Genomic DNA, 23,209 nt, shown 5'->3' with positions numbered 1-23,209 from the left:
CAGCGTTGTGAGCACCTTCCCAGGTCTCCTGTCAGCAATGAGCAGAAGCAGGGACGCCACGCTCTGCCGAGCTGGTGCTGTGTTGATGCCGTCCAGGTTTTTGTGGATGCATCTCATGATCTTTGGCAGCTGGAGGAGATGAGGTGAGGATGGCGCTGTCACTGAGTGCAGCCACTTCCTCAGCTGTCCTTCCCATTCCTCTCTGCCACCTTCATGTGGCTTCAGATTCCTGAGACACCAGGGGCTGGGGGCAGGGATGGAGGAAGGAACAAGGCCTGACAGGGCTGAAGCCTGGCAGGGCAACCCAGCCACTGGCCACTTACATCCGCCAGCCAGAAGTCAGGGAATTCCATGACCATGTCCAGCAAGTCTGTTGCCCGCTTCTTGTCAAAGGTGCTGGAGTCTCTCATCGCCTCGATGAACACAAGGACGATGTCTGTCCTTTCAGAAGTTCTGAGGTATCTCGCACAGGACTACGGGAGGAAGGAAAGAAAAGAAGGAAGTGAAGCCAAATCACACCGAGCGCCCTGATGCTGCTGCTTGGCCAGGCAGTGCCAGCAGCCCTGCAGAGACACCCGACAGTGCTGGTGGCAGAGCCCGCAGCAAAGCTGGCAGCAGGGGCGGCAGTGACTGCACGGGGAGGATGAGAACAGAGGCCCCGGAGTGAGGGAGGAGGGTCGGACTCATGGGCACAGGGTGCTGGCCCTGCCGTGAACCAGGGCTTGCTGGTGGCCAGGAGGACTGGGGCTGCTGCTGGGACGCTGGTGCCAAAGCCCGGAACCCAAGCGTGTGTCCAGGGCTGGCTCTGTGGGTAGTCAGGGCTTTGCAGGCCCGTGGCGGCCACAGCTCCCAAAGCAGCTGCCTGGGCAGCAGCCCCGCGTGGGGCAGCTGCAGGCTGCTCTGGGGTGCAGGGGTGGGGAGACGGCCTGGCTGGAGGGTGCCTGGCTCCTTACCGCCAGTGTGGGATGTCTGAATAGCGCAGAGCTCATCTTCTCAATCCTCCCCACAGCCCTCTCCTGCACACATTCTCTCTCAGAGGTGGTGAAGGTCAAGAGCATCTGGGGAGAGAGGAGCTGCTGGTGAGCCCTGGGAGCAGCCACCGCTCCAGCAGAAGTAGCACCGCTCAACTCCTGGGCTGGACTCTGTTCTCAAGCAAAGCCTGTAGTGGGGTTCTGGCCCTCAGGCCCCTGGCAGGCTTGGAACAAATGCCCTGGGCCCGCCCTGTGGCCAGGCAGGGAGGCAGATGTCACCCTCTGCGGCCACTGTGCTGCAGAAGAGCCTGGCGGGCAGCCCCTGGTTCCCCGGGGAGGTGGGCACCCTCCCGGCAGCGCTCTCTGCACGGCACTGGGTGGGACTGTCACCTCCAGAGGGGACACCCTGTCCCCAGGGTGAGGAACAGCCCTTGTGAAGCCCACTCTTTGCACACGCCAGACCTGGAAGATATTCTGGAGCAGCTCGCTGACTCTGGAGGCTGAAGAGCCGAGCACCAATGCCTGTAGCATGTTGTCCATGGCTTCCATGGTCTGCAAGGAGACAACGAGTTTTGGCCGTGTTTCCTGCCATCTGTTTCACACACGGGGGACTGATATGAACTCTCAGTGCCAAGAGGCAACTCCTGTGCTGATTTTCTGTGTCTGGGAGAGACTCAGGGGCAAATAATCTGCTACGGGCAGAGCAGCAATTGGCACTGGATGTGGCCAGGCCAACTGTCAGCAGATGAAGGCATGAGGGTGTGAAAGCAGAGCTGAGACCAACCCTGCCTTGTCTTTCTGGTTATATATCAGCATGGGGTGAACAGGGAGCAGCCAGAGGGACTGTTGGGTCCTGCAGTTCACCAAGCACTTACTTTTAAGAAGAGATAACGGCCCATGTCCTGCATTTTCTCTTCTGGAGGAAGCAAGAAGACGCTAGAGAAGCAGGCTTGGAGGAGGCTTGCCTCCTTGCCCTCCAGCGCCCTCTCCACTGCGCTGCAAAGAGAGAGGAGCCAGTCACACTTGGGTATTTGGAGCAGCGCCTCGAGATCTCGTGCAGGGTCCCCGGGAGGGATGGGCAGGTACCTCAGTTCGGCAATGGCACGCATGGCGTTCCACCGCAGCGCCGTGCGCAGTTTGTTTCTGGGCTCCTCTTCCAGCAGCACCTGCAGAGCACAGCCGGGATGGGACCTGCAGCTGCCGGCACCCAGCGCCACCAGCCCCTGGCCCTGCCCAGCGCTGTCCTCACAGGGCGCCGGGAGCATCGCCCCCTTCCCCAGAGACGCCACGTATCCCCTCACCTTGATATTCTCTGCCAGACCATATCTCTGGCAGAAGAGATCTAGGCCCTGTGGAGGGCCGTGGCGCTTGCTGTTGTAGCACAGGTCACAAATGTTCTGAAGAAACGGAATCTTCTGGCTCTCCTCCTGGCAGCCAGGGGACAGAGAGACAAACAGGGAGTGTGAGACGGGGACACACAGCCAGCGGCACCGCAGCATGGGGGTGCAGTGCCAATGAGCGCCCTGGGAGCAGCATCTCTGCCCAGCCAGCACCCTCCAGCACCCGCAGCAGAGCCCCTGTCAGCAGACACCGGCTCAGCCGCCTTCCAAACGGCCATGGTTACCTTTTCTGGGCTGCTGACAAAGGACACGATGGAGTCCACGCGTCTCCTTTCGAATTGGTAGACAGGTAACCAGCCAGCATCTAATAAAGGAGGAGAGCAGGGAGGGCTGCAGAGAGGGTTTGCAGGCAGGACAGAGCAGAAGGAGCTCTGCCCCATGTCCATCCCAGTGCCCGCTGCCCCGGCGCAGTCTCCCCGTGCGTGTCAGGGCTGCAGGGTGCCCGGCAGACGGGCTGCGATGCTGGAGCCAGGCAGGACGGGGAAAGCGCCCAGTGCAGCGGGTGAGGAACTCGCTTCAGACGGGCAGGAAAGGTCCCCGTCCCGCAGCACGGCTGCCTCCTGCCCGCCCAGCTGCCTCTCGCTGCCCGTGCCCTGCAGCAGGAGCTGGGTCCCCTCTGCCCGCAGAGGCTGTGCTGGGGCCGGCTCCCAGCTCCGAGCAGCCCTGGGCTTCAGGCAGCATAATCACCACCCATGGAACCCCCTGCCAGCGCGTGGGGAACCGTGACCCTGGTGTCGAGCGGGGAGCGATCGCTGGGCCCCACCCTGCCCAACAACCAGGGCCCCTCACTCACCGATCTGCGGTGGCTGCGCCACATCCACCTGGTTGGGCTGCGGTGGAGATGTGAGCTCCTGGGGAGCCCCAACCTCCTCCTGCCAGGCCACCCTGGGGCGGCTGGGGGGTCTCTCCTGCCAGGCCAGCCTAGGGCGGATGGGGGGTCTTCCTGCCATTTTTCAGACAAAGGGAAGGATGAAAAATGGGGAAGGCGGACGCTTTGTCAAAATGCCTCGGTATTGCAGCTCTGCCAGAGGCAGCGGTGAAGGGTGTGGGATGCGCCCGTGTGCTCCTCGTCGGGGAAAGACGTGAGCTCAGGAGCTCCTTGCTCCAAGTCTGCCGGGGGCAGCTAGAGCTGGGCTGTGGTTGGACTCGATGATCGTAAGGGTCACTTCCAACCAAGAAGGTTCTCTGGTTCTCTGACAGACGTGGGCTACGCTCGGGGCTCTCGCCAGCTCCGTGCTCGCACCCTGTCTCGTCACCGTCCTGTCGGACAGTGTGGGCTCGGCCCGCAGCTGCACCGATCACATGCGGGGCAGTGGGTGTCACCAAGTGAGGTCACAAAGGGCCCCACTGTGACCCTGTGCCTGGGTGGGGAGGGTCAGGAGGTCCCCTTGGGAGGCTCAGGCCAGCTCAGCCCTGGGCACATGGCTGCTAAATTTCCATCCCAGTTTCTAGAAGTTCACCACCCATTGCTCTGAGCACAGTCTTGAACAGTCTGCTTCACCGCTCCATTTCCCCAGCGGCTGGTGCATGGTGGGGATGTCACAGACACACTCAATGCCATCTCCTTGCTCCAGGAGCATCCATCTATGGGGATGTTGCGGAAAGGAGTCCCGTTGTCTGGCTCAGTTCTCTCTGGGCTGCCAGGGGTGGCAGATGCACTCGATCCCCCAATCACCCCCAGCCAAACCCACAGCAGTTTGGTCCAGGCTCCAAGGAGGGAAGGGCCTGAGCCGTACCCAGGCCAAGAACTCCTGCCAGGAGACCCACAGGGAAGCAGAAGAGCAGATGAACGCCGGGAATTTGTGGGCGTACAAGTCTCAGACACTTTTCTTACCGTGTGCAATGTGACTACGAGTCTATCACTTCATTCCATAAATACGACAGCGTGGATGAGCCACTGTGAGCTCTCCCTGCTAAATAAGTGAGCTGTATGGCAATGGTTTTACTGCTCACAGGTCAGTGGATGAGACCAATTTAAGTTTCATATTAATCATTTACCTTAAGGAGATGCACACTAAATATAGTCAATTCTTCAGGGACTTAAGGTGGTATGATTTTTAATATACTCTTTGCTTCGTGTTACTTGTAAGCTGGATTTGCTGAAATTTTAAGCTGTGAAGTTCTGCTCATATCTACCAAAAGCAACTACAAACTACACTGATCACTCACAAGATAAGGCCGATATTGCACTTCGCTGAGAAGAAAGAAATTTGCATTCAGGCAAAACAGTAACTGCAAGGTTATGGACAATAACCAATGTCTACAGCTGAACACAACAAAGCCCACGTGGAATCAGAGAAGTTTGCCACTGGAGCTTTAAACATGGACTCCAGAGCCAACGGTTATCAGGGAGAGAAGAATCCTGACCGTGTGCACCGTGACGGGTACGGCCTCACCTGAGAGTTTGTCCTCGGAGCTCCAGGTCACAGAGTCCAGCGTGAACGGTTATCAGGGAGGCAAGAATCCCGACAGTTTGCTTCCTGTTCCTGTAAGACAAGTGACAACCAGTCAGTGTCCCCTCTGTGGCACCTGGACCTTCCAGAGCGGGATGGCTGGTGGGAACTGTCACCATCAGCCAAGGCTCTGCGGGAAGTCTTCTCCTGGCACAGGAGCAGCTCTGGCTGTGCCTGCTGAGCACCACGCTGCACCACGGAGAACAGCAACACTGGTAGAGTGGGTCTCTATGGTCTCTATGGGGCTCTATGGTCTCTATGGGGCTCTATGGGTCCCTATGGTCTCTATGGGTCCCTACGGGTCTCTATGGGTCCCTATGGTCTCTATGGGTCCCTATGGGGCTCTATGGGTGCCTATGGTCTCTATGGGTCTCTATGGTCTCTATGGTCTCTATGGGTCCCTATGGGTCTCTATGGGTCTCTATGGTCTCTATGGGTCTCTATGGGTCTCTATGGGTCTCTACGATCTCTATGGGTCTCTATGGGTCTCTGTGGTCCCTGTGGATCTCTATGGGAAAGTTGACGGGGGGACCTGTCAACTTCAGCACCCCTGGGCCCCAGCATGGCCCAGTTCAGCAGCCCTGGGCCTGAGGCTCAGCCCAGGGACAGCCCCACAACCAGGGTCAGAGCGGTTCCTGCTGCTGCCCCGAGGGTCACCAGCCCCAGGCAGCCCTGAGCCAGAGTGCAGGTGTCTGAGCTGGGCTGAGCTGGAAGGGGCTGCAAAACAGCTCATCGGAGGAGGCGATGGAAGAAGGTGCCGTGTGTGTGGCACCGGGGGTGAACCGACACCCTCAGTTTGGTATCTGGACCCGTGCTGGGCTCGCACATGGACTAAGCCCCAGCTCAGAGCACAAATTGCTGTTCCCAGCCCCGGCTGCCAAGCGCTGGCCCTGCTCTCTCCTCCCTGGTGCGGCCCGAGTGCACGACTGCCCTGCCTGCTCCTGCCTTGGGGCTTGGGGAGCTCGGCTCAAAAGGAAAGACAGACTGGTGTGGGTATAGGATCTCTTAAGTGTCCTGGGACTGCTTTGCTCATCACTCTGTAACAGTTCCTGGGCTATTCAGTCCATAGGTGCCCAGAGAGGCAAAAAAGTTCATGAACTAACTTTCCAATTAAGGTTTCCTTCTTACAAAAACACACACTTCCATTTTCTCATCGGCAACAGACTGAAAGATGGCAGCTGAAGCAGCATGTGCCTCTTGTGAAAACAGGTAACAACAGATGGTTCCATTCAGTGGATCCTTAGTTGCTTCCTGCACAGGAAACCTGTCCATTAATTTCATCCCTGGTGTCCAGGCAGGGCCTTGCTGATGTTCCTGTGTCACAGCAAGTGTGTGCATGTCAGGCTTTCTGCAGGTTTGTGGCTGAGTTTTCCATTTTCCCTAACAAGGACAATCTTGCTGTGTGCTCCTGAAGTCTCCCATAAGCTGGTGGTTGAGAGAAGGACGGGGAGCTCCAGTGAGCTCAGGGAGGACCAGGCAGCATCGCAGGCAAAACAGACGGGAACTCGACTGGGTGAACATTAATGGAATTTATTGACAGATGCAACTGCTGTGTCTCCCCCATCTCTGGGCGGATCACCGTGCACCCTGAACCGATACAGGCAGGTGTAGTCCGGGTGGCCCCAGTTGCTCAGCACTTGCAGCCTGATGTAATTCACGACCCCAGGGAGCTCGTTCTGCAAGGACAAGAAGAAATCAGTAGTCTTTTCCCTGGTAGTCAATGGGGGTCAATGGGAGTCAATGAGGATCAATGGGGGTCAATGCGATTCAGTGGGGATCAGTGGGAGTCAGTGGGGGTCAATGGCAGTCAATGGCAGCCAATGGGGACAAACGGGAGTCAATGGGAGTCAATTGGAGTCAATGGGAGTCAATGGGGCTCAATGGGGATCAATGAGGAACCTTAAAACTGCCTTTAATCCCAATGGGGAGCCCCAAAATGCCTTTTATCCCAATGGGGAGCTCCAACAAATGGCTTTTATCCCAATGGGCAGCCCCAACATGTCTCGCTGCCTTCTCTAGAAAGAAGAGCAGCAGTCCATCCATCCACCACCAGGAAGTTAAAGCAGAAGAAAGGCAGCGTGGCACAGGCTCAAGGACAGGGCTGCCTGTACCCTTTGGCAGGGAAGCCTCTCCCCATCCAGCCGCATTTCTCCTCCTCTCCTGCAGTTCTCCTCCCTCTGTGTCCCCATACCTTCAGCTGGAAGGTCTGACTGGGATTCAGCGCCGCCAGGAAAGTGAACTGTCCCAGGAACGTTCCCTGCTCCTCGTGTTCTTCCTTGAAGCCCTACAGAAAGATGGGTGGAGAAAACAAGAGCGTCTGGTGCACCATGGGAGACTGAAGTTCAGCCGGTGAAGTACGGGGTTATTTCAGCTACGGAGTCCAAGGACCATGAGCACAAGGACAAGACGAGAAGCTGCAGGTGGGCAGCACGTCACACTTGCCCACTCAGCGAGTCCAGGCTACCTGTCAGAAAAGGAGCAGATGCTCCCAGTGAGAGGGAGGTGACCTGAGGATCACAAATGCCACTGGGACTGGAAGACAAGAAGGTTTAGGACCACGCACTGTCCAGCTCCTTTTCCCTGTGGCTCCTGGAGTAGCATCTTGCCCCAGGAGATTTTTTTTTTTGAGTGGTACATTGAATAAAAGAGGAATACAATGGGAAGGAAGCAACTCCAAGGAGCCTGTTTGTTCTGAGACAGGAGGAAGCTTCAGGCCACCAGAATCTTTGACCCAACTTCATTCCCTGCTCAGAAATGCTCCGGAACCCTGAGCCCCCAACTCTAGAGAAATCACTTACATAGACAGCAAAGTCCTTGGGAGCTCCGGAGATGCTTTCTCCATGGAACGCCGTCCCTGAGACATGGGCCATGGTGACAGCTCTCGGAATGACCGGCATGGACAGCTTGATGAAGACGTGTCCCTGACTCCCTGGGAAGGGCCAGCAGTTGCCAGGATGATTGTCCGGCTGAAAGGACAAGAAACACTCAGCAGGGAGACACAGGAGGAGAGCAGGTCCATGCGGGAAGGGGGCAGGAAAAGAAGCTTCAAGGAGCAAAGACGGGGGGTAGGACACTCAGAGTAGCATGTGTGGTTCATTCTCCCAGCCTTTGTATTACTGCTTTTTACAATTTCATGTCAAAATTTCTAAAATTCCAGTTGAAATTTTTAAAATTAATGTTGAAATTTTTAAAGTTACCCGCAAAATTTTGAAATTCCATTCCAAATTGTTCATATTCCCATTGAAATATTTCAAATTCGTCTCAAAATTTTTCAAATCCTGTTGAAACTTAAAATTCTCACTAAAATTTTTCAATTCCCATCCAAATTGTTCAAATTCCCTTTGAATTTTTAAAATTCTCAACAAAAATATTAAAATCCTGTTGAAACTTTAAAAATTCTCACTAAAATTTTCCTAATCCCCGTCAAAATTTTTACAATTTCATGTCAAAATTTCTAAAATTCCAGTTGAAATTCTTAAAATTAATGTTCCAATTTTAAAGTTCCCATCAAAATTTTTTAAATCCCCATCAAAATTATTTAAATTTTTGTCAAAATTTTTACATTTTCATGTCAAAATTTCTATAATTCCAGTTGGAATTTTTAAAATTAATGTTGAAATATTTAAAGCTTCCCTCAAAATTTTCAAAATCCGCAACAAAATTTTTCAAATTCCCGTCAAAATTTTTACAATTTCACGTCAAAATTTCTAAAATTCCAGTTGAAATTCTTAAAATTAATGTTGAAATTTTTAAAGCTTCCTTCCTTCCAGGGCCCTGAAAGAGGCTGAGGCCCTTTCTTGGAGTTGCATCCGGCAAAAGTTCAGTTTCAATAATTCGAGAATGAAACCATCCTGACATGAAGCACAGCGCTGGCCATTCCCGACTTCCATCACCAAAAGCAAAAGGCAGAACAGCTGCTTCTTTAAGGCAGCACAGACAAAATAAAGACGCTTAGAACCACAGCAACTCTTCTGTGCAAAACCTGATCATTTGATTGCTATGGAGGAAATTCAGCCTCCTGGGAAAAGAAGTTGGAATTTTGGGAAATGACTTACCCAAGGCCTTCTTGGAGGAACGTTACGTTTGAATCCCATTTGACTATCCAAACCAGCCTTTAAAGCTTGGTGTAGGAAAGAAGCAAACAGATTGATGTCTCCGGGAGCTCTGCGGTGCGATCAGACCAACTCTCTGGGCACTACCCAGCGAGACACATGAACCTTCCCGCACGGACACAGCTCCCGAGCACGACTCCAGCCCTCCCTCATTGCTCCCTTGCATTTGTCAGCATGGCTTTTGCTGTTCATTTAGCAAGAACTCCTCCTGTTGGCAAATTACTGTTGGTAATACATAATACATAATACATAATACATGATACATAATAGATAATAGATAATAGATAATAGATAATACATAATACATAATACATAATACATAATTAATACATAATACATAATTAATACATAATACATAATACATAATACATAATTAATAATAGATAATAGATAATAGATAATAGATAATAGATAATAGATAATAGATAATAGATAATACATAATTAATACATAATACATAATTAATACATAATACATAAAACATGATACATAATACATAATACATAATACATAATACATAATACATAATACATAATACATAATTAATAATAGATAATAGATAATAGATAATACATAATACATAATTAATACATAATTAATACATAATACATAATACATAATACATGATACATAATACATAATTAATAATAGATAATAGATAATACATAATACATAATACATAATACATAATTAATACATAATTAATACATAATACATAATACATATTGCATAATACATAATACATAATACATAATACATAATACATGATACATAATACATAATACATAACACATAATACATAATACATAATACAGATTAAAGTGAAGTACACATTGCTGAGTCAACACCTTGAACTGGGCACCTGCTGAATTGGAACTGGGAGGCTTAGAGGAGTCAATGCAGCTGTGATTTAGGGCCCAGCAAGCCCCGTGTGCCAAAAGTGTTCCAAATCGTGCCGAGGAAACAGATGCTTCCCACAGAACGATGTGGGTATCTCTAGATGGACATCACTACCTTTCTGGCCACGGCCCCAGCTGACTCGTTGCGGCACAGCCCCGCAGCACCAGAACATGTCGCCGGTCACCTCCCGCCTGAGGAGCGCAGGTTGGACAGCTGTGGCCAGTTACTTGCTTTGTTCCATGTCAGTTTTACTCCTTTGGCTTTTCGGGAAGTGAGGCTGTTTCACGTCCACTCCATCATGACGTTCCAATTTCCCTGAAAGTGCTGGCGTCACCTTCTCCCAGAGAAGGACCGCGCTGTGAGCAGGAGGAATACACCAGTCCAAGCCAGGAAAAGAAGGGCTCTGCTCCGGGGACGTGGCGGTGCTGTGCTTTGTCCTGAGCCCCCGGCCGATCGCAGTACAACTCTGCCCTTCCCAGGCAGAAATTCCCTGCAGGGCAACTGGGCAGCTGGAGGCTGGGGAGAGAGATGCTGCTGCTGCCCGGTGCTGCCCCAGCCATTGCAATCAGCTCTGGGTCTGTGCAGTGCACGGGGGTGCTGGGGAAGAGGAGGATGCTGCGAAGGCTGCAGCCCGGGCCATGCAGCAGCCACAGACAGCCATGGCTGGTTTGCAATGCGCCACACAGGGATCAGCAGCTGCTGCGGCTCTTGGCTGACTGGGTTTATACCTGAGCCTCCCTCCATTTTTGGGCCCCAGAAACCCAGGGCAGAGTAACTCGCATCTGAGACGAAGCTCTGAGCAGGTGGATTTCTTGTCAAGACCAGCACTGTTTGCGGCGCTTCTCCCCGGTGTCTCAGGCCTGAACGTGCTCTCGTGACGCTGGCAGCCTTGTGCATCAGAGCCTTGTGCAGAGATGGGTCATGGCTCAGATTTCCAGCAAGGGAGCGAGCAGCCGGCTCTTCCTGACTTGGAAGACCCTCAGTGGAGGAGAGGGACCACATGCGGGTCTGGAGGGTCTCGCCTGTATCAGCTCATGCAGGTGCTCCGAAACACCCCCGCAATGGGGAGGTTCCTTGTGAGACGAAGGGGATGCCGTACGGTGCAGGTCAACCAGGCCAAGTCGGCAATAGATCTCAAATGTTCCAAGTCCTGGACTGGAACTGGAGACAGGCGGGTGGGAAGGGAGCTTGAGGGGGATCCAGCCAGACTGCCGGCTTGCGGCAGCACCAGCCCAGGGCTTCCGGCAACCAAGGCCGGGACACCCCGAGGACAGAGATTTCCTGCAGCCTTCTTTGTCCCGAGATGGAGCAGGAACAGAGGAGCACAGGGGGAAAACTTGTCATTTTTTTTTTAATTGGCTTTATTGATTTTGAAACCAATCCAAGGCCGAGCAGAGGCTGGCAGCACCATGTCCTCAGGGCAGGTGAACGCCGCGGTCGCGGCTCTACTCCTCTTGCTGTCCCGCGGTGCAGCTGCAGCGGAAAGCCCTGCGCAGAGCCCGGAGCGCCCTCCTGAACCGGGAAGGCCGTCGCTGTGGAGCCGGGCCCTGCGCTGGGCAGGCAATGTCTGCGCTGGTCTCTCCGCCATGCTCTGCAGACATTGGAGAAACCGTGTTCTCCTCTTCCTCCTTTGCAGCTGGGACAAGAGGGGCTGTGCTGGCCTGTCCCTCATCCTCTCCTGCCAAACGAGCCTCAATGGCTTCAAGTCCTGCAGGTGCTGGTGCTGCCATTGGAACATCCGTGCATTGGGCCAGGTCCTGCTGTTCTACCGGTTGCTGGCCAGGTCCCTGGATCTCAGCCTCAGCCCTGCGCACGGCCTCACTGATGATGTACTCCACAATGTCTGACAGGTCCACATCGTCCTCTGTGGGGCTGTGCTGGGCAGGTGCTGGGCGCTCTGCCTCTGCTGCCACCTCCGTGTCTGTGCAGCTGGGCAAGCCAGACCCCTCCTGGGGACCTGCAGGGGCGTCCTGCAGGTGCTCCTGGACCGAGGGGTTGATCCAGATGCTCTGGATGGTGTCTCCGCCCTGGCACGCCTCTTTGCTGTTCTCATCTTGCAGGTCCATGGGCTGGGCCAGGTCCTGCTGTTCCTCCGGTTCCTGGCCAGCTGCCACGATCTGAGCCACAGCCCTGCGCACGGCCTCACTGACGATGCGCTGGGCTGTGTCCCACAGAGCCGCGTCGTCGGCTGTGGGGCCCTGTGGGGCAGGTGCCGGGCACTCTGCCTCTGCTGCTGCCTCGCTGTTGGTGCTGCGAGGCCAGCCAGACCCCTCCTGGGGACCTTTATGGTGGTCCTGCAAGCGCTCCTGGACCGAGGGGGTGACCCAGGTGCTCTGGAGGGTGTGCTGGCCCAGGCTGTGGCCGATCTGCGGGCAGGAGGAGGAGCAGGACACCTCCTTGTCAGTTGGCATCTTGGGTCTCCTCTATCAAAGAGCCGCAACGGGCACCCAGGGGAGATGCTGCCTCGTGGGGAGATGCTGCCTCCTGAGAAGCTGCTGCTCCTGAGAAGCTGCTCTCCTGGGAGTGAGCACCCCAGGGCTCTCGCTCCTTAAATACCCCCACGGTCAGGGCGGGGACCCCCGCGTCACAATGGCCTCTGGTTATGACGTCACAGAGCCCGGGCGGTTGTCATGGAGACACCCACCTCCGGGCCCGGCTGGGACTGGCTGTGCGCGGCTGGGGCAGCCCCTGCTTGAAGGAGGAGGGAGCAGAGAATGGCGAGGGAAGCTGTCCCCAGCACACAGGACCCGGTCCCCCAGAGCTTTACTCAGATGCTGCTGCCCGCTCCGCTGCACCTGCAAGAATCCACATTCAGAGGTTGTTTGCAGGACAAACCAAGGGCCACTTGACAGCCTCACCACGCTGATTCTTTGTTTTCAACATGATCGTCATGAGTTTTCTTAAGTAGGTATGAGTCTCCTTTGAAGAAATAGGCTGAAGCCACATTCACAAAACCACACAGTCCGTTTTCAGCAATAGAATCTACCGTTTTCCCCTTTAGTGACAACCAAGTTTCTCTCAAGGTGCGCTATTACAGTGCTTGTGAGCTGTTCAGTGACTCACTTGCTAAAGGAGGTGGCCTCATCCAACTCCCAGTGTTAGCCTGCCAGCTCTCCAATGCATTGCCTCTGCCACCTTCCTTCTACCGGGCCCAAAGCGCATTCTACTGCCTGGTTAGGGAGATGCACGTGCCACCGGTCCCAAAGCATCCCTCTGGGGACCCATCCTAGCTGGCCGTTACCTCTCAGCTGCTGCACCAGCCAGACCTTTCTGGAACAGCAAACTCTCAGAATCTGCTCCAGCTCTGTAAGAGTCGGTCCAAAACCAGAATCTGCCTGAACATCGCCACCAAGAACAGACTGACAGTGACTTAGAGAGAGGCCTGAGGAGAAGCATTGTGGTGCACAGGTGTCTCCAGCCTGGAAGGCTACTGCTAACACTGGTTGCTGTGTGGAGTTTGCCTGCTGCTTCAGCCAAGCCAGCCCCCACCTCCTAAAAGGGATTGTTAGACGTGTCTCTCTGACCCAGGGACAATCGCTGCCGTCCAGAAGATGGATTCTTACCTGCAGCCTCAGTCACACCTTGTCCCCCACCCGCTCCCTTGAACAAAGGACAACAGAAAAGAGCATGCCCAGAAGCTCGCCTAGGGTCCTGAGGCCACCCGATGGACCAGAGAGATACCCCTGAATGAGGCCACGCAGGCGCAGACAAGCGCTGGCAAGAGAGGCGAAGACTTTTCGAGCCTGCGCAGTTAAACCCGGATTGAGAAACAAAGGCGGAGATTGGCCTGAAACAATGGGAGCAAGGGGGGTGAAGAAGTATAAAGATGGTTCCTGACTGGACGTCATTGAGATCTCCCCACCAGAGGATCCCAAACCACCACGGAGGACCGGCAGGACTCCACGGGACTGGACACCAGAGGGACACCTTTGGAACTCACCTGTTGGTAAACCAGTCCTCGTTCCCATCTTTTCCTTCTTCTTTCCCCGTTTCATTTTCCTTTCCCGTTTTCTTACTCTCTCGCTATCGCGTGCCGCTTTACAGGCAAAATAATAAAGTAACACAGTTTGATTGCATTCTAAGCCCTTGGCATTTCAGATGCCTTAGTTTTGTGACACCAAGCTGGGAGGAGTGGTGACACTGGGAGCTGTGCTGCCATCCAGCGGGACCTGGACAGGCTGGAGAGTTGGGCGGGGAATAACCTGATAAAATTTAACAAGGGCAAGTGTAGAGTCCTGCACCTGGGCAGGAACAACCCCAGGTTCCAGTATAAGTTGGGAAATTACATATTAGAGATCAGTGTAGGGGAAAGGGACCTGGGGGTCCTGGGGACAGCAGGATGACCATGAGCCAGCACTGGGCCCTTGTGGCCAGGAAGGCCAGTGGTACCTCGGGTGGGTTAGAAGGGGGTGGTCAGTAGGTCAGAGAGGTTCTCCTGCCCCTCTGCTCTGCCCTGGGGAGACCACACCTGGAATATTGTGTCCAGTTGTGGCCCCTCAGTTCCAGCAGGACAGGGAACTGCTGGAGAGAGTCCAGCGCAGCCACCAAGATGCTGGAGGGAGTGGAGCATCTCCCGTGTGAGGAAAGGCTGAGGCAGCTGGGGCTCTGGAGCTGGACAAGAGGAGACTGAGGGGCGACGCATTCCTGGGGATCAATATGGAAAGGGGGAGCGTCAGTAGGATGGAGCCAGGCTCTTCTGGTGACAACCAGGGACAGGACAAGGGGCAATGGGTGCAAACTGGAGCACAAAAGGTTCCACTTAAATTTGAGAAGAAGCTTCTTGCCGGTGAGGGTGTCAGAGCCTGGCCCAGGCTGCCCAGGGGGTTGTGGAGTCTCCTTCTCTGCAGACATTCCAACCCGCCTGGACACCTTCCTGTGTAACCTCATCCGGGTGTTCCTGCTCCATGGGGGATTGCACTGGATGGGCTTTCCAGGGCCCTTCCAACCCCAAACACACTGTGATGCTGTGATGTACCCACCATCCTAGGTACAGCATAATAGATACAGCATCACAGATACAACATGTCGAGTTCTGCTCCTCTCCCGCACCAAGCGGTGATCGTGGGGCTCAGGGTGGGGAGGGGGGCAGGGAGGGCGGGGGGTCCGTGGGCTTCAATAAGTTTTGTTTGGGGTTTTTCAATCGCCTCTGTTGACACGTCGTATAAAAATTGATTGCTGCAATGCTAATGAATGAAAAGGAGGATGAGCAACAGACCACAGAAACTGTTTGGGTTTTGGTTTATTGAAACATTATTATTGAACTCAAAAAGCAATAAGATCTTGCAGTGGTCTTCTAATACCTAGTGATAGATTTTTAATGTACTGGTTTGGAACTTTGAGATGATATCTGATATGAAGTGGCTGTTCCATTGTGGAATATTGCAGGAGTAAACTCTTGCATTTCAGCATTCCTGGCAGATGTGCAGCTTCATAAAGACCTCAGGCTGTTTGGTTTAATCAGACTTTTGCAGATCCCACCTTCACTGGTCAAAGCACCGGCTGCCAATGTGTTTTCTGGTGTTGTCACTTCTTTCTGAACAAAGACGGCAGAGGCAGCAGCTCTGCTGGTGGTGTCTGTTTGATTGAAACATGGATTATCTACAGGAACTTTAACCTGAAAGCTCAGAAAGCTGTGGTCGGTGGTATATCTGTGTAATGTTTGTAGATCCTTTCTGCAGATGTTCTTATGCCAACGAGCACGGAACGTTTGTGAGTGTGACCTGCTGTGCGGTTAGAAGGAAGAAAGATGTGTGAGCTGCAGCAGCAGGAAGGCTGCAGCCGTGTAAGCCGGGGTGCAAACGGCACGAAACGGGCTGCAGCGGCGGAGCCCTCGGTCCCGGGCCGTCCCGGGCGGGCGCAGCCCGAGCGCTCCCGGCCCCGCTGCCGCTGACCCGCCGGGGCCGGGGCCGCGCTGCGGGCGGACAGCGCCGCTCTGCGGCCGCCGGCGGCTCCGGGCCGGGAAAGGGGGGCGGGGCCCGGTGGCGGACGCGGACGGGATTGGCTCCTGCGCGGGATGGGCGGGGCCACGCTGTAGAAGCGCGCGAATCGGGGAGCGCGTGCCGGCGGTGCGGCGGCGGGAGCAGCGCGCGAGGAGCGGCGGGGCCGGCGGTGAGCGAGGGGCGGGCGGACAGCGGGGAGACTGGACGGGGCCGCCCCGGTCCCGGCTGAGGGGGGAGGCTGGAGGGGGAGGGACGGGCTGGGTTCGGCAGGAGGAAGGCGAGGGGCAGCCAGCCGCAAGAGCGCGGCCCCGGGCCGGGCCGGGCAAGGGGCGAGGGGGAAACACGCGGGCGGCTGTGAGGGAAGGGAGCCCCGGGCTGAGCGCTGCGCGGGGCTCGGGCGGGGCCGTGGGGCGGAGGGGGGAGCCTTTGGCGGGAAAGGCTGAGGGACCTGAGGGAGGGGGGACATCGGGGAGGCTTTGGCGGGAAAGGCTGAGGGAGCTCAGGGAGGGGGGGACATCGGGGAGGCTTTGGCGGGAAAGGCTGAGGGACCTGAGGGAGGGGGTGACATCGGGGAGGCTTTGGCGGGAAAGGCTGAGGGAGCTCAGGGAGGGGGGGACATCGGGGAGGCTTTGGCGGGAAGGGCTGAGGGAGCTCAGGGAGGGGTGACATCGGGGAGGCTTTGGCGGGAAAGGCTGAGGGAGCTCAGGGAGGGGGGACATCGGGGAGGCTTTGGCGGGAAAGGCTGAGGGAGCTCAGGGAGGGGTGACATCGGGGAGGCTTTGGCGGGAAAGGCTGAGGGAGCTCAGGGAGAGGTGACATCGGGGAGGCATTGGCGGGAAAGGCTGAGGGAGCTCAGGGAGGGGGGGACATCGGGGAGGCTTTGGCGGGAAAGGCTGAGGGAGCTCAGGGAGGGGGGGACATCGGGGAGGCTTTGGCGGGAAAGGCTGAGGGAGCTCAGGGAGGGGGTGACATCGGGGAGGTTTTGGCGGGAAAGGCTGAGGGACCTCAGGGAGGGGGGACATAGGGGAGGCTTTGGCGGGAAAGGCTGAGGGAGCTCAGGGAGGGGGTGACATCGGGGAGGCTTTGGCGGGAAAGGCTGAGGGAGCTCAGGGAGGGGTGACATCGGGGAGGCTTTGGCGGGAAAGGCTGAGGGACCTCAGGGAGGGGGGACATCGGGGAGGCTTTGGCGGGAAAGGCTGAGGGAGCTCAGGGAGGGGGGACATCGGGGAGGCTTTGGCGGGAAAGGCTGAGAGAGCTCAGGGAGGGGGTGACATCGGGGAGGCTTTGGCGGGAAAGGCTGAGGGAGCTCAGGGAGGGGTGACATCGGGGAGGCTTTGGCGGGAAAGGCTGAGGGAGCTCAGGGAGGGGGTGACATCGGGGAGGCTTTGGCGGGAAAGGCTGAGGGAGCTCAGGGAGGGGGGGACATCGGGGAGGCTTTGGCGGGAAAGGCTGAGGGAGCTCAGGGAGGGGGGACATCGGGGAGGCTTTGGCGGGAAATGCTGAGGGACCTCAGGGAGGGGTGACATCGGGGAGGCTTTGGCGGGAAAGGCTGAGGGAGCTCAGGGAGGGGGGGACATCGGGGAGGCTTTGGCGGGAAAGGCTGAGGGTCCTCAGGGAGGGGGGACATCGGGGAGGCTTTGGCGGGAAATGCTGAGGGACCTCAGGGAGGGGTGACATCGGGGAGGCTTTGGCGGGAAAGGCTGAGGGAGCTCAGGGAGGGGGGACATCGGGGAGGCTTTGGCGGGAAATGCTGAGGGAGCTCAGGGAGGGGGGACATCGGGGAGGCTTTGGCGGGAAAGGCTGAGGGAGCTCAGGGAGGGGGGACATCGGGGAGGCTTTGGCGGGAAGGGCTGAGGGAGCTCAGGGAGGGGGGACATCGGGGAGGCTTTGGCGGGAAAGGCTGAGGGAGCTCAGGGAGGGGGGACATCGGGGAGGCTTTGGCGGGAAAGGCTGAGGGAGCTCAGGGAGGGGGGGACATCGGGGAGGCTTTGGCGGGAAAGGCTGAGGGAGCTCAGGGAGGGGGGACATCGGGGAGGCTTTGGCGGGAAAGGCTGAGGGAGCTCAGGGAGGGGGGGACATCGGGGAGGCTTTGGCGGGAAAGGCTGAGGGAGCTCAGGGAGGGGGGACATCGGGGAGGCTTTGGCGGGAAAGGCTGAGGGAGCTCAGGGAGGGGGGACATCGGGGAGGCTTTGGCGGGAAAGGCTGAGGGACCTCAGGGAGGGGTGACATCGGGGAGGCTTTGGCGGGAAAGGCTGAGGGAGCTCAGGGAGGGGTGACATCGGGGAGGCTTTGGCGGGAAAGGCTGAGGGAGCTCAGGGAGGGGTGACATCGGGGAGGCTTTGGCGGGAAAGGCTGAGGGACCTGAGGGAGGGGGGGACATCGGGGAGGCTTTGGCGGGAAAGGCTGAGGGAGCTCAGGGAGGGGTGACATCGGGGAGGCTTTGGCGGGAAAGGCTGAGGGAGCTCAGGGAGGGGGGGACATCGGGGAGGCTTTGGCGGGAAAGGCTGAGGGAGCTCAGGGAGGGGGGGACATCGGGGAGGCTTTGGCGGGAAAGTCTGAGGGAGCTCGGGGAGGGGGTGACATCGGGGAGGCTTTGGCGGGAAAGGCTGAGGGACCTGAGGGAGGGGGGGACATCGGGGAGGCTTTGGCGGGAAAGGCTGAGGGAGCTCAGGGAGGGGGTGACATCGGGGAGGCTTTGGCGGGAAAGGCTGAGGGAGCTCAGGGAGGGGGGACATCGGGGAGGCTTTGGCGGGAAAGGCTGAGGGAGCTCAGGGAGGGGGGGACATCGGGGAGGCTTTGGCGGGAAAGGCTGAGGGAGCTCAGGGAGGGGGTGACATCGGGGAGGCTTTGGCGGGAAAGGCTGAGGGAGCTCAGGGAGGGGGGACATCGGGGAGGCTTTGGCGGGAAAGGCTGAGGGAGCTCAGGGAGGGGGGGACATCGGGGAGGCTTTGGCGGGAAAGGCTGAGGGAGCTCAGGGAGGGGGGACATCGGGGAGGCTTTGGCGGGAAAGGCTGAGGGAGCTCAGGGAGGGGGGACATCGGGGAGGCTTTGGCGGGAAAGGCTGAGGGAGCTCAGGGAGGGGGGACATCGGGGAGGCTTTGGCGGGAAAGGCTGAGGGAGCTCAGGGAGGGGGGACATCGGGGAGGCTTTGGCGGGAAAGGCTGAGGGAGCTCAGGGAGGGGGGACATCGGGGAGGCTTTGGCGGGAAAGGCTGAGGGAGCTCAGGGAGGAGATGGCGTCGGGGAGGCTGCAGTGGGCAATGCTGAGGTAGCTCAGGACGGGATGGCACTCAGGTGTGGTTTCAAAGGGAAATGCTGAGGTACCTTGAGGAATGGACGCTGGGCTGGGAACTATGAACACATCAGATTGTTCAGAGAGTGTTCATGACAGAAATTTGTGCAGTGAAGGATTCCAGCAAAGAGAGGGAGAAGAGCCAAACTTAGATCAGGCCTCCTAGGACGCCTGCAGGTTTGGGGACAGGGATGACGAGGTTGTTAATCCGGTCCTAACTGTTTCTTTCTCTGTCCCTCTCTTGCAGCACCTGACTGAATGGAGGAGCAAGTGGACGGGAAGCTCCTGCGCCACACACAGATCACATTTGTTATAAATAAGAGCCAATAAATCGATTCTGAGTCAATCAACCGATTTTATTTGCAAGCGGTAATTAGGCAAAACAGCGCTGGGTGACCGGGGGAAGCTCAGTTCCGCCAACAGGCACACCACTCAACTTTTCGTGTGTGCTTCTATATGTTATACGCTCGTTCACACGCTGGGAATTTCCGTCTCTGGAACTTTGTTACCTGTGGCACCATCCGGGAGTCCTGTTACCTGTGGCACCATCCGGGAGTCCTGTTATCTGTGGCACCATCCGGGAGTCCTGTTACCTGTGGCACCATCCGGGAGTCCTGTTACCTGTGGCACCATCCGGGAGTCCTGTTACCTGTGGCACCATCCGGGAGTCCTGTTACCTGTGGCACCATCCGGGAGTCCTGTTACCTGTGGCACCATCCGGGAGTCCTGTTACCTGTGGCACCATCGGGGAGTCCTGTTACCTGTGGCACCATCGGGGAGTCCTGTTACCTGTGGCACCATCCGGGAGTCCTGTTACCTGTGGCACCATCCGGGAGTCCTGTTACCTGTGGCACCATCCGGGAGTCCTGTTACCTGTGGCACCATCCGGGAGTCCTGTTACCTGTGGCACCATCCAGTCCTGTTACCTGTGGCACCATCCGGGAGTCCTGTTACCTGTGGCACCATCCGGGAGTCCTGTTACCTGTGGCACCATCCGGGAGTCCTGTTACCTGTGGCACCATCCAGTCCTGTTACCTGTGGCACCATCCGGGAGTCCTGTTACCTGTGGCACCATCCGGGAGTCCTGTTACCTGTAGCACCATCCAGTCCTGTTACCTGTGGCACCATCCGGGAGTCCTGTTACCTGTGGCACCATCCAGTCCTGTTACCTGTGGCACCATCCGGGAGTCCTGTTACCTGTGGCACCATCCGGGAGTCCTGTTACCTGTGGCAACATCACAGTATCACAGTATGTTTGGGATTGGAAGGGACCTCAGAAGATCATCCAGTCCAACCCCCTGCTGGAGCAGGAACGCCCAGGTGAGGTCGCACAGGAACATGTCCAGGCGGGTTTTGAATGTCTGCAGAGAAGGAGACTCCACAACCCCCCTGGGCAGCCTGGGCCAGGCTCTGCCACCCTCACTGAGAAGAAGTTTCTTCTCAAATTTAAGCGGAACCTCTTGTGTTCCAGCTTGATCCCATTACCCCTTGTCCTATCATTGTTGGCCACCGAGAAGAGCCTGGCTCCATCCTCATGGCACCCACCCTTTATATATTTATATAACATTAATAAGGTCACCCCTCAGTCTCCTCTTCTCCAAACTAAAAGAGACCCAGCTCCCTCAGCCTTTCTTCATAAGGGAGATGCTCCACTCCCTTAATCATCTTCGTTGCCCTACACTGGACCCTCTCCAGCAGTTCCCTGTCCTGCTGGAACTGAGGGACCCAGAACTGGACTCAGTATTCCAGATGGGGTCTCACCAGGGCGGAGTAGAGGGGAAGGAGGACCTCTCTCGATCTACTAACCACCCCCCTCCTAATACACCCCAGGATGCCATTGGCCTTCCTGGCCACAAGGGCCCAGTGCTGTCTCATGGTCATGTCACCTCACATACATGATGTGCGTGATCACATCTCATCTGTACAAAGCAAACCCAGACTGCTGAACTACTCATTCATTGTCCATCCATGGAGGGAAGAACAACCTCTGTGGGTGAGAGGCCAGTGCTGTGAATGGTGGTTGTGAAGGGCCAGTCCATGGTGATTGACTTGAGGCTCCTTCTGTGGGGTGTGCAGTGCACAGGGGCACAGCCCAGCCCCTGCTCTGCTGGTCCTGCAGGTCTCTGGCAGGAGCCTGGCTGTGAGAGGACACTGCTGTGTGCCAGCCCTGCACACACACACTGCTCAGATGTACACTGGGGTTTCATCTGTGGGTCACTTTTGTAGGAATATGATTGGGTGAAACTTCTCAAGAAAATATAAAACTTCATGCCCTGCCCTGAGGAGTTCACCTTTCTATCTGGAAAGGCTGTTGTGAGGCCAGCTCTGTCACAGCAGTGCCCATTGCCTGTCCCTGCCTGCGCCCACAGCACTGACACACAGCAGGACGGTGACCAAGCTGCCCGAGCACTCAGGCCTTGCACCAACACCAGGGATGAGAAGGAGAGTGTGGGAGTGGAACCAGAACAGCTCTGGAAGAACAAGCGCTGCTGCTCCCTGGCAGGGCTGCCAGGATGGACTCTTTTCCCTTCCACCCATCACAGGAACTGTCCCTGTGGCCCCATAAGGACTTGCAGGAAGGATATAGTGAAAAACAAGTCACTAAAGAGCCCTTTACTTTGTTTAGAGACAAGGAGAGCACGGCTCCTCATTTACACAGCCAACAGCTAGAAAAGAAAAGCAGACAGAGAATTAAGAAATGGGATGACAACATTATCACAATAAAAAAACTACCAACATCAACAGAAAATCCAGATGACAGGCTGGGCCTGTAATTAGTTACTCTAAAACTCCTATGTAGAAGCAGATGGGCAGTTTATTGCTTCAGGAAATTGTAAGATATGAGTTTCCACAAGGCATCCTTGAGCTCCTGGTTCCTCATGCTGTAGATGAGGGGGTTCACTGCTGGAGGCACCACCGAGTACAGAACAGACACCACCAGATCCAGGGATAGGGAAGAGATGGAGGGGGGCTTCAGGTGGGCAAACATGGCAGTGCTGACAAACAGGGAGACCACGGCCAGGTGAGGGAGGCAGGTGGAAAAGGCTTTGTGCCGTCCCTGCTCAGAGGGGATCCTCAGCACGGCCCTCAAGATCTGCACATAGGACACCACAATGAACACAAAACACATGAAAACTAAACAGGCATTAACCACAAGGAGCCCAAGTTCTCTGAGGTAGGTGTGTGAGCAGGAGAGCTTGAGGATCTGGGGGATTTCACAGAAGAACTGGCCCAGGGCATTGCCCTTGCACAGGGGCAGTGAAAATGTATTGGCCGTGTGCAGCAGAGCATTGAGAAACCCAGTGGCCCAGGCAGCTGCTGCCATGTGGACACAAGCTCTGCTGCCCAGGAGGGTCCCGTAGTGCAGGGGTTTGCAGATGGCAACGTAGCGGTCATAGGACATGACGGTGAGCATAGAATACTCTGCTGTTATCAAGAATGCAAATGAAAAGAGCTGTAGAGCACATCCTGAGTATGAGATGGCCCTGGTGTCCCAGAAGGAATTGGCCATGGATTTGGGCACAGTGGTGGAGATGGAGCCCAGGTCGAGGAGGGCGAGGTTGAGCAGGAAGAAGTACATGGGGGTGTGGAGGTGCTGGTCCCAGGCTATGGTGGTGATGATGAGGCCGTTGCCCAGGAGGGCAGCCAGGTAGATGCCCAGGAAGAGCCAGAAGTGCAAGAGCTGCAGCTCCCGTGTGTCTGTGAACGGCAGGAGGAGGAACTGGGTGATGGAGCTGCTGTTGGACATTGGCTGCCTCTGGGCACGAGGACCTGTGCAAGGAGGAAAAGGCAGTGACAAGTTAGAGGGACTTCTCTGAGGAAAGTAAACATGCTGTTTCTCAGTGAAAACCTTTTCCCTGATAGAAGGATGTTTCAGCTCATTCTCTCTTTCCACCAGCTGAGAAAAAAAGCTCATCACATTTTAAAATGCAGCTTGGGCATCTGGTTTCCATGGACGCAAGTCTGGGGCAAGAGCCCCTGAGTTGGTATCAGAAAAAGAAGTGACCCAAACTCCCACCCCAGCCCCAGAGAGCAAGAGCACCAGGGACAGGTGGAGAAACAGGGAAGAACACTGCAGTGCTACCAGAAAATAAAGCAAGGACAGAAAGGCAGACGGGCATGCTGTGGAACCTTCTCCTGACC

The 23,209-nt window shown here is 56.0% G+C and overlaps 1 protein-coding gene across 1 annotated transcript; it reads right to left on the bottom strand.

Moving 5' to 3' along the window:
- Positions 1-21,881: 21,881 nt before the first annotated feature.
- LOC135577877 (olfactory receptor 14J1-like) lies at positions 21,882-22,814 on the bottom strand. The gene has a single exon (XM_065047987.1). It carries the CDS (start codon positions 22,812-22,814, stop codon positions 21,882-21,884), a length of 933 nt encoding a protein of 310 aa, XP_064904059.1.
- Between the last annotated feature and the right edge of the window lie 395 nt (positions 22,815-23,209).

This window comes from Columba livia, unplaced genomic scaffold, assembly GCF_036013475.1.
Source record: "Columba livia isolate bColLiv1 breed racing homer unplaced genomic scaffold, bColLiv1.pat.W.v2 Scaffold_156, whole genome shotgun sequence".
Lineage (NCBI taxonomy): Eukaryota > Metazoa > Chordata > Aves > Columbiformes > Columbidae > Columba > Columba livia.
Note: the sequence above shows the minus strand (reverse complement) of the source record. Positions and strands in the feature narration are given on the sequence as shown.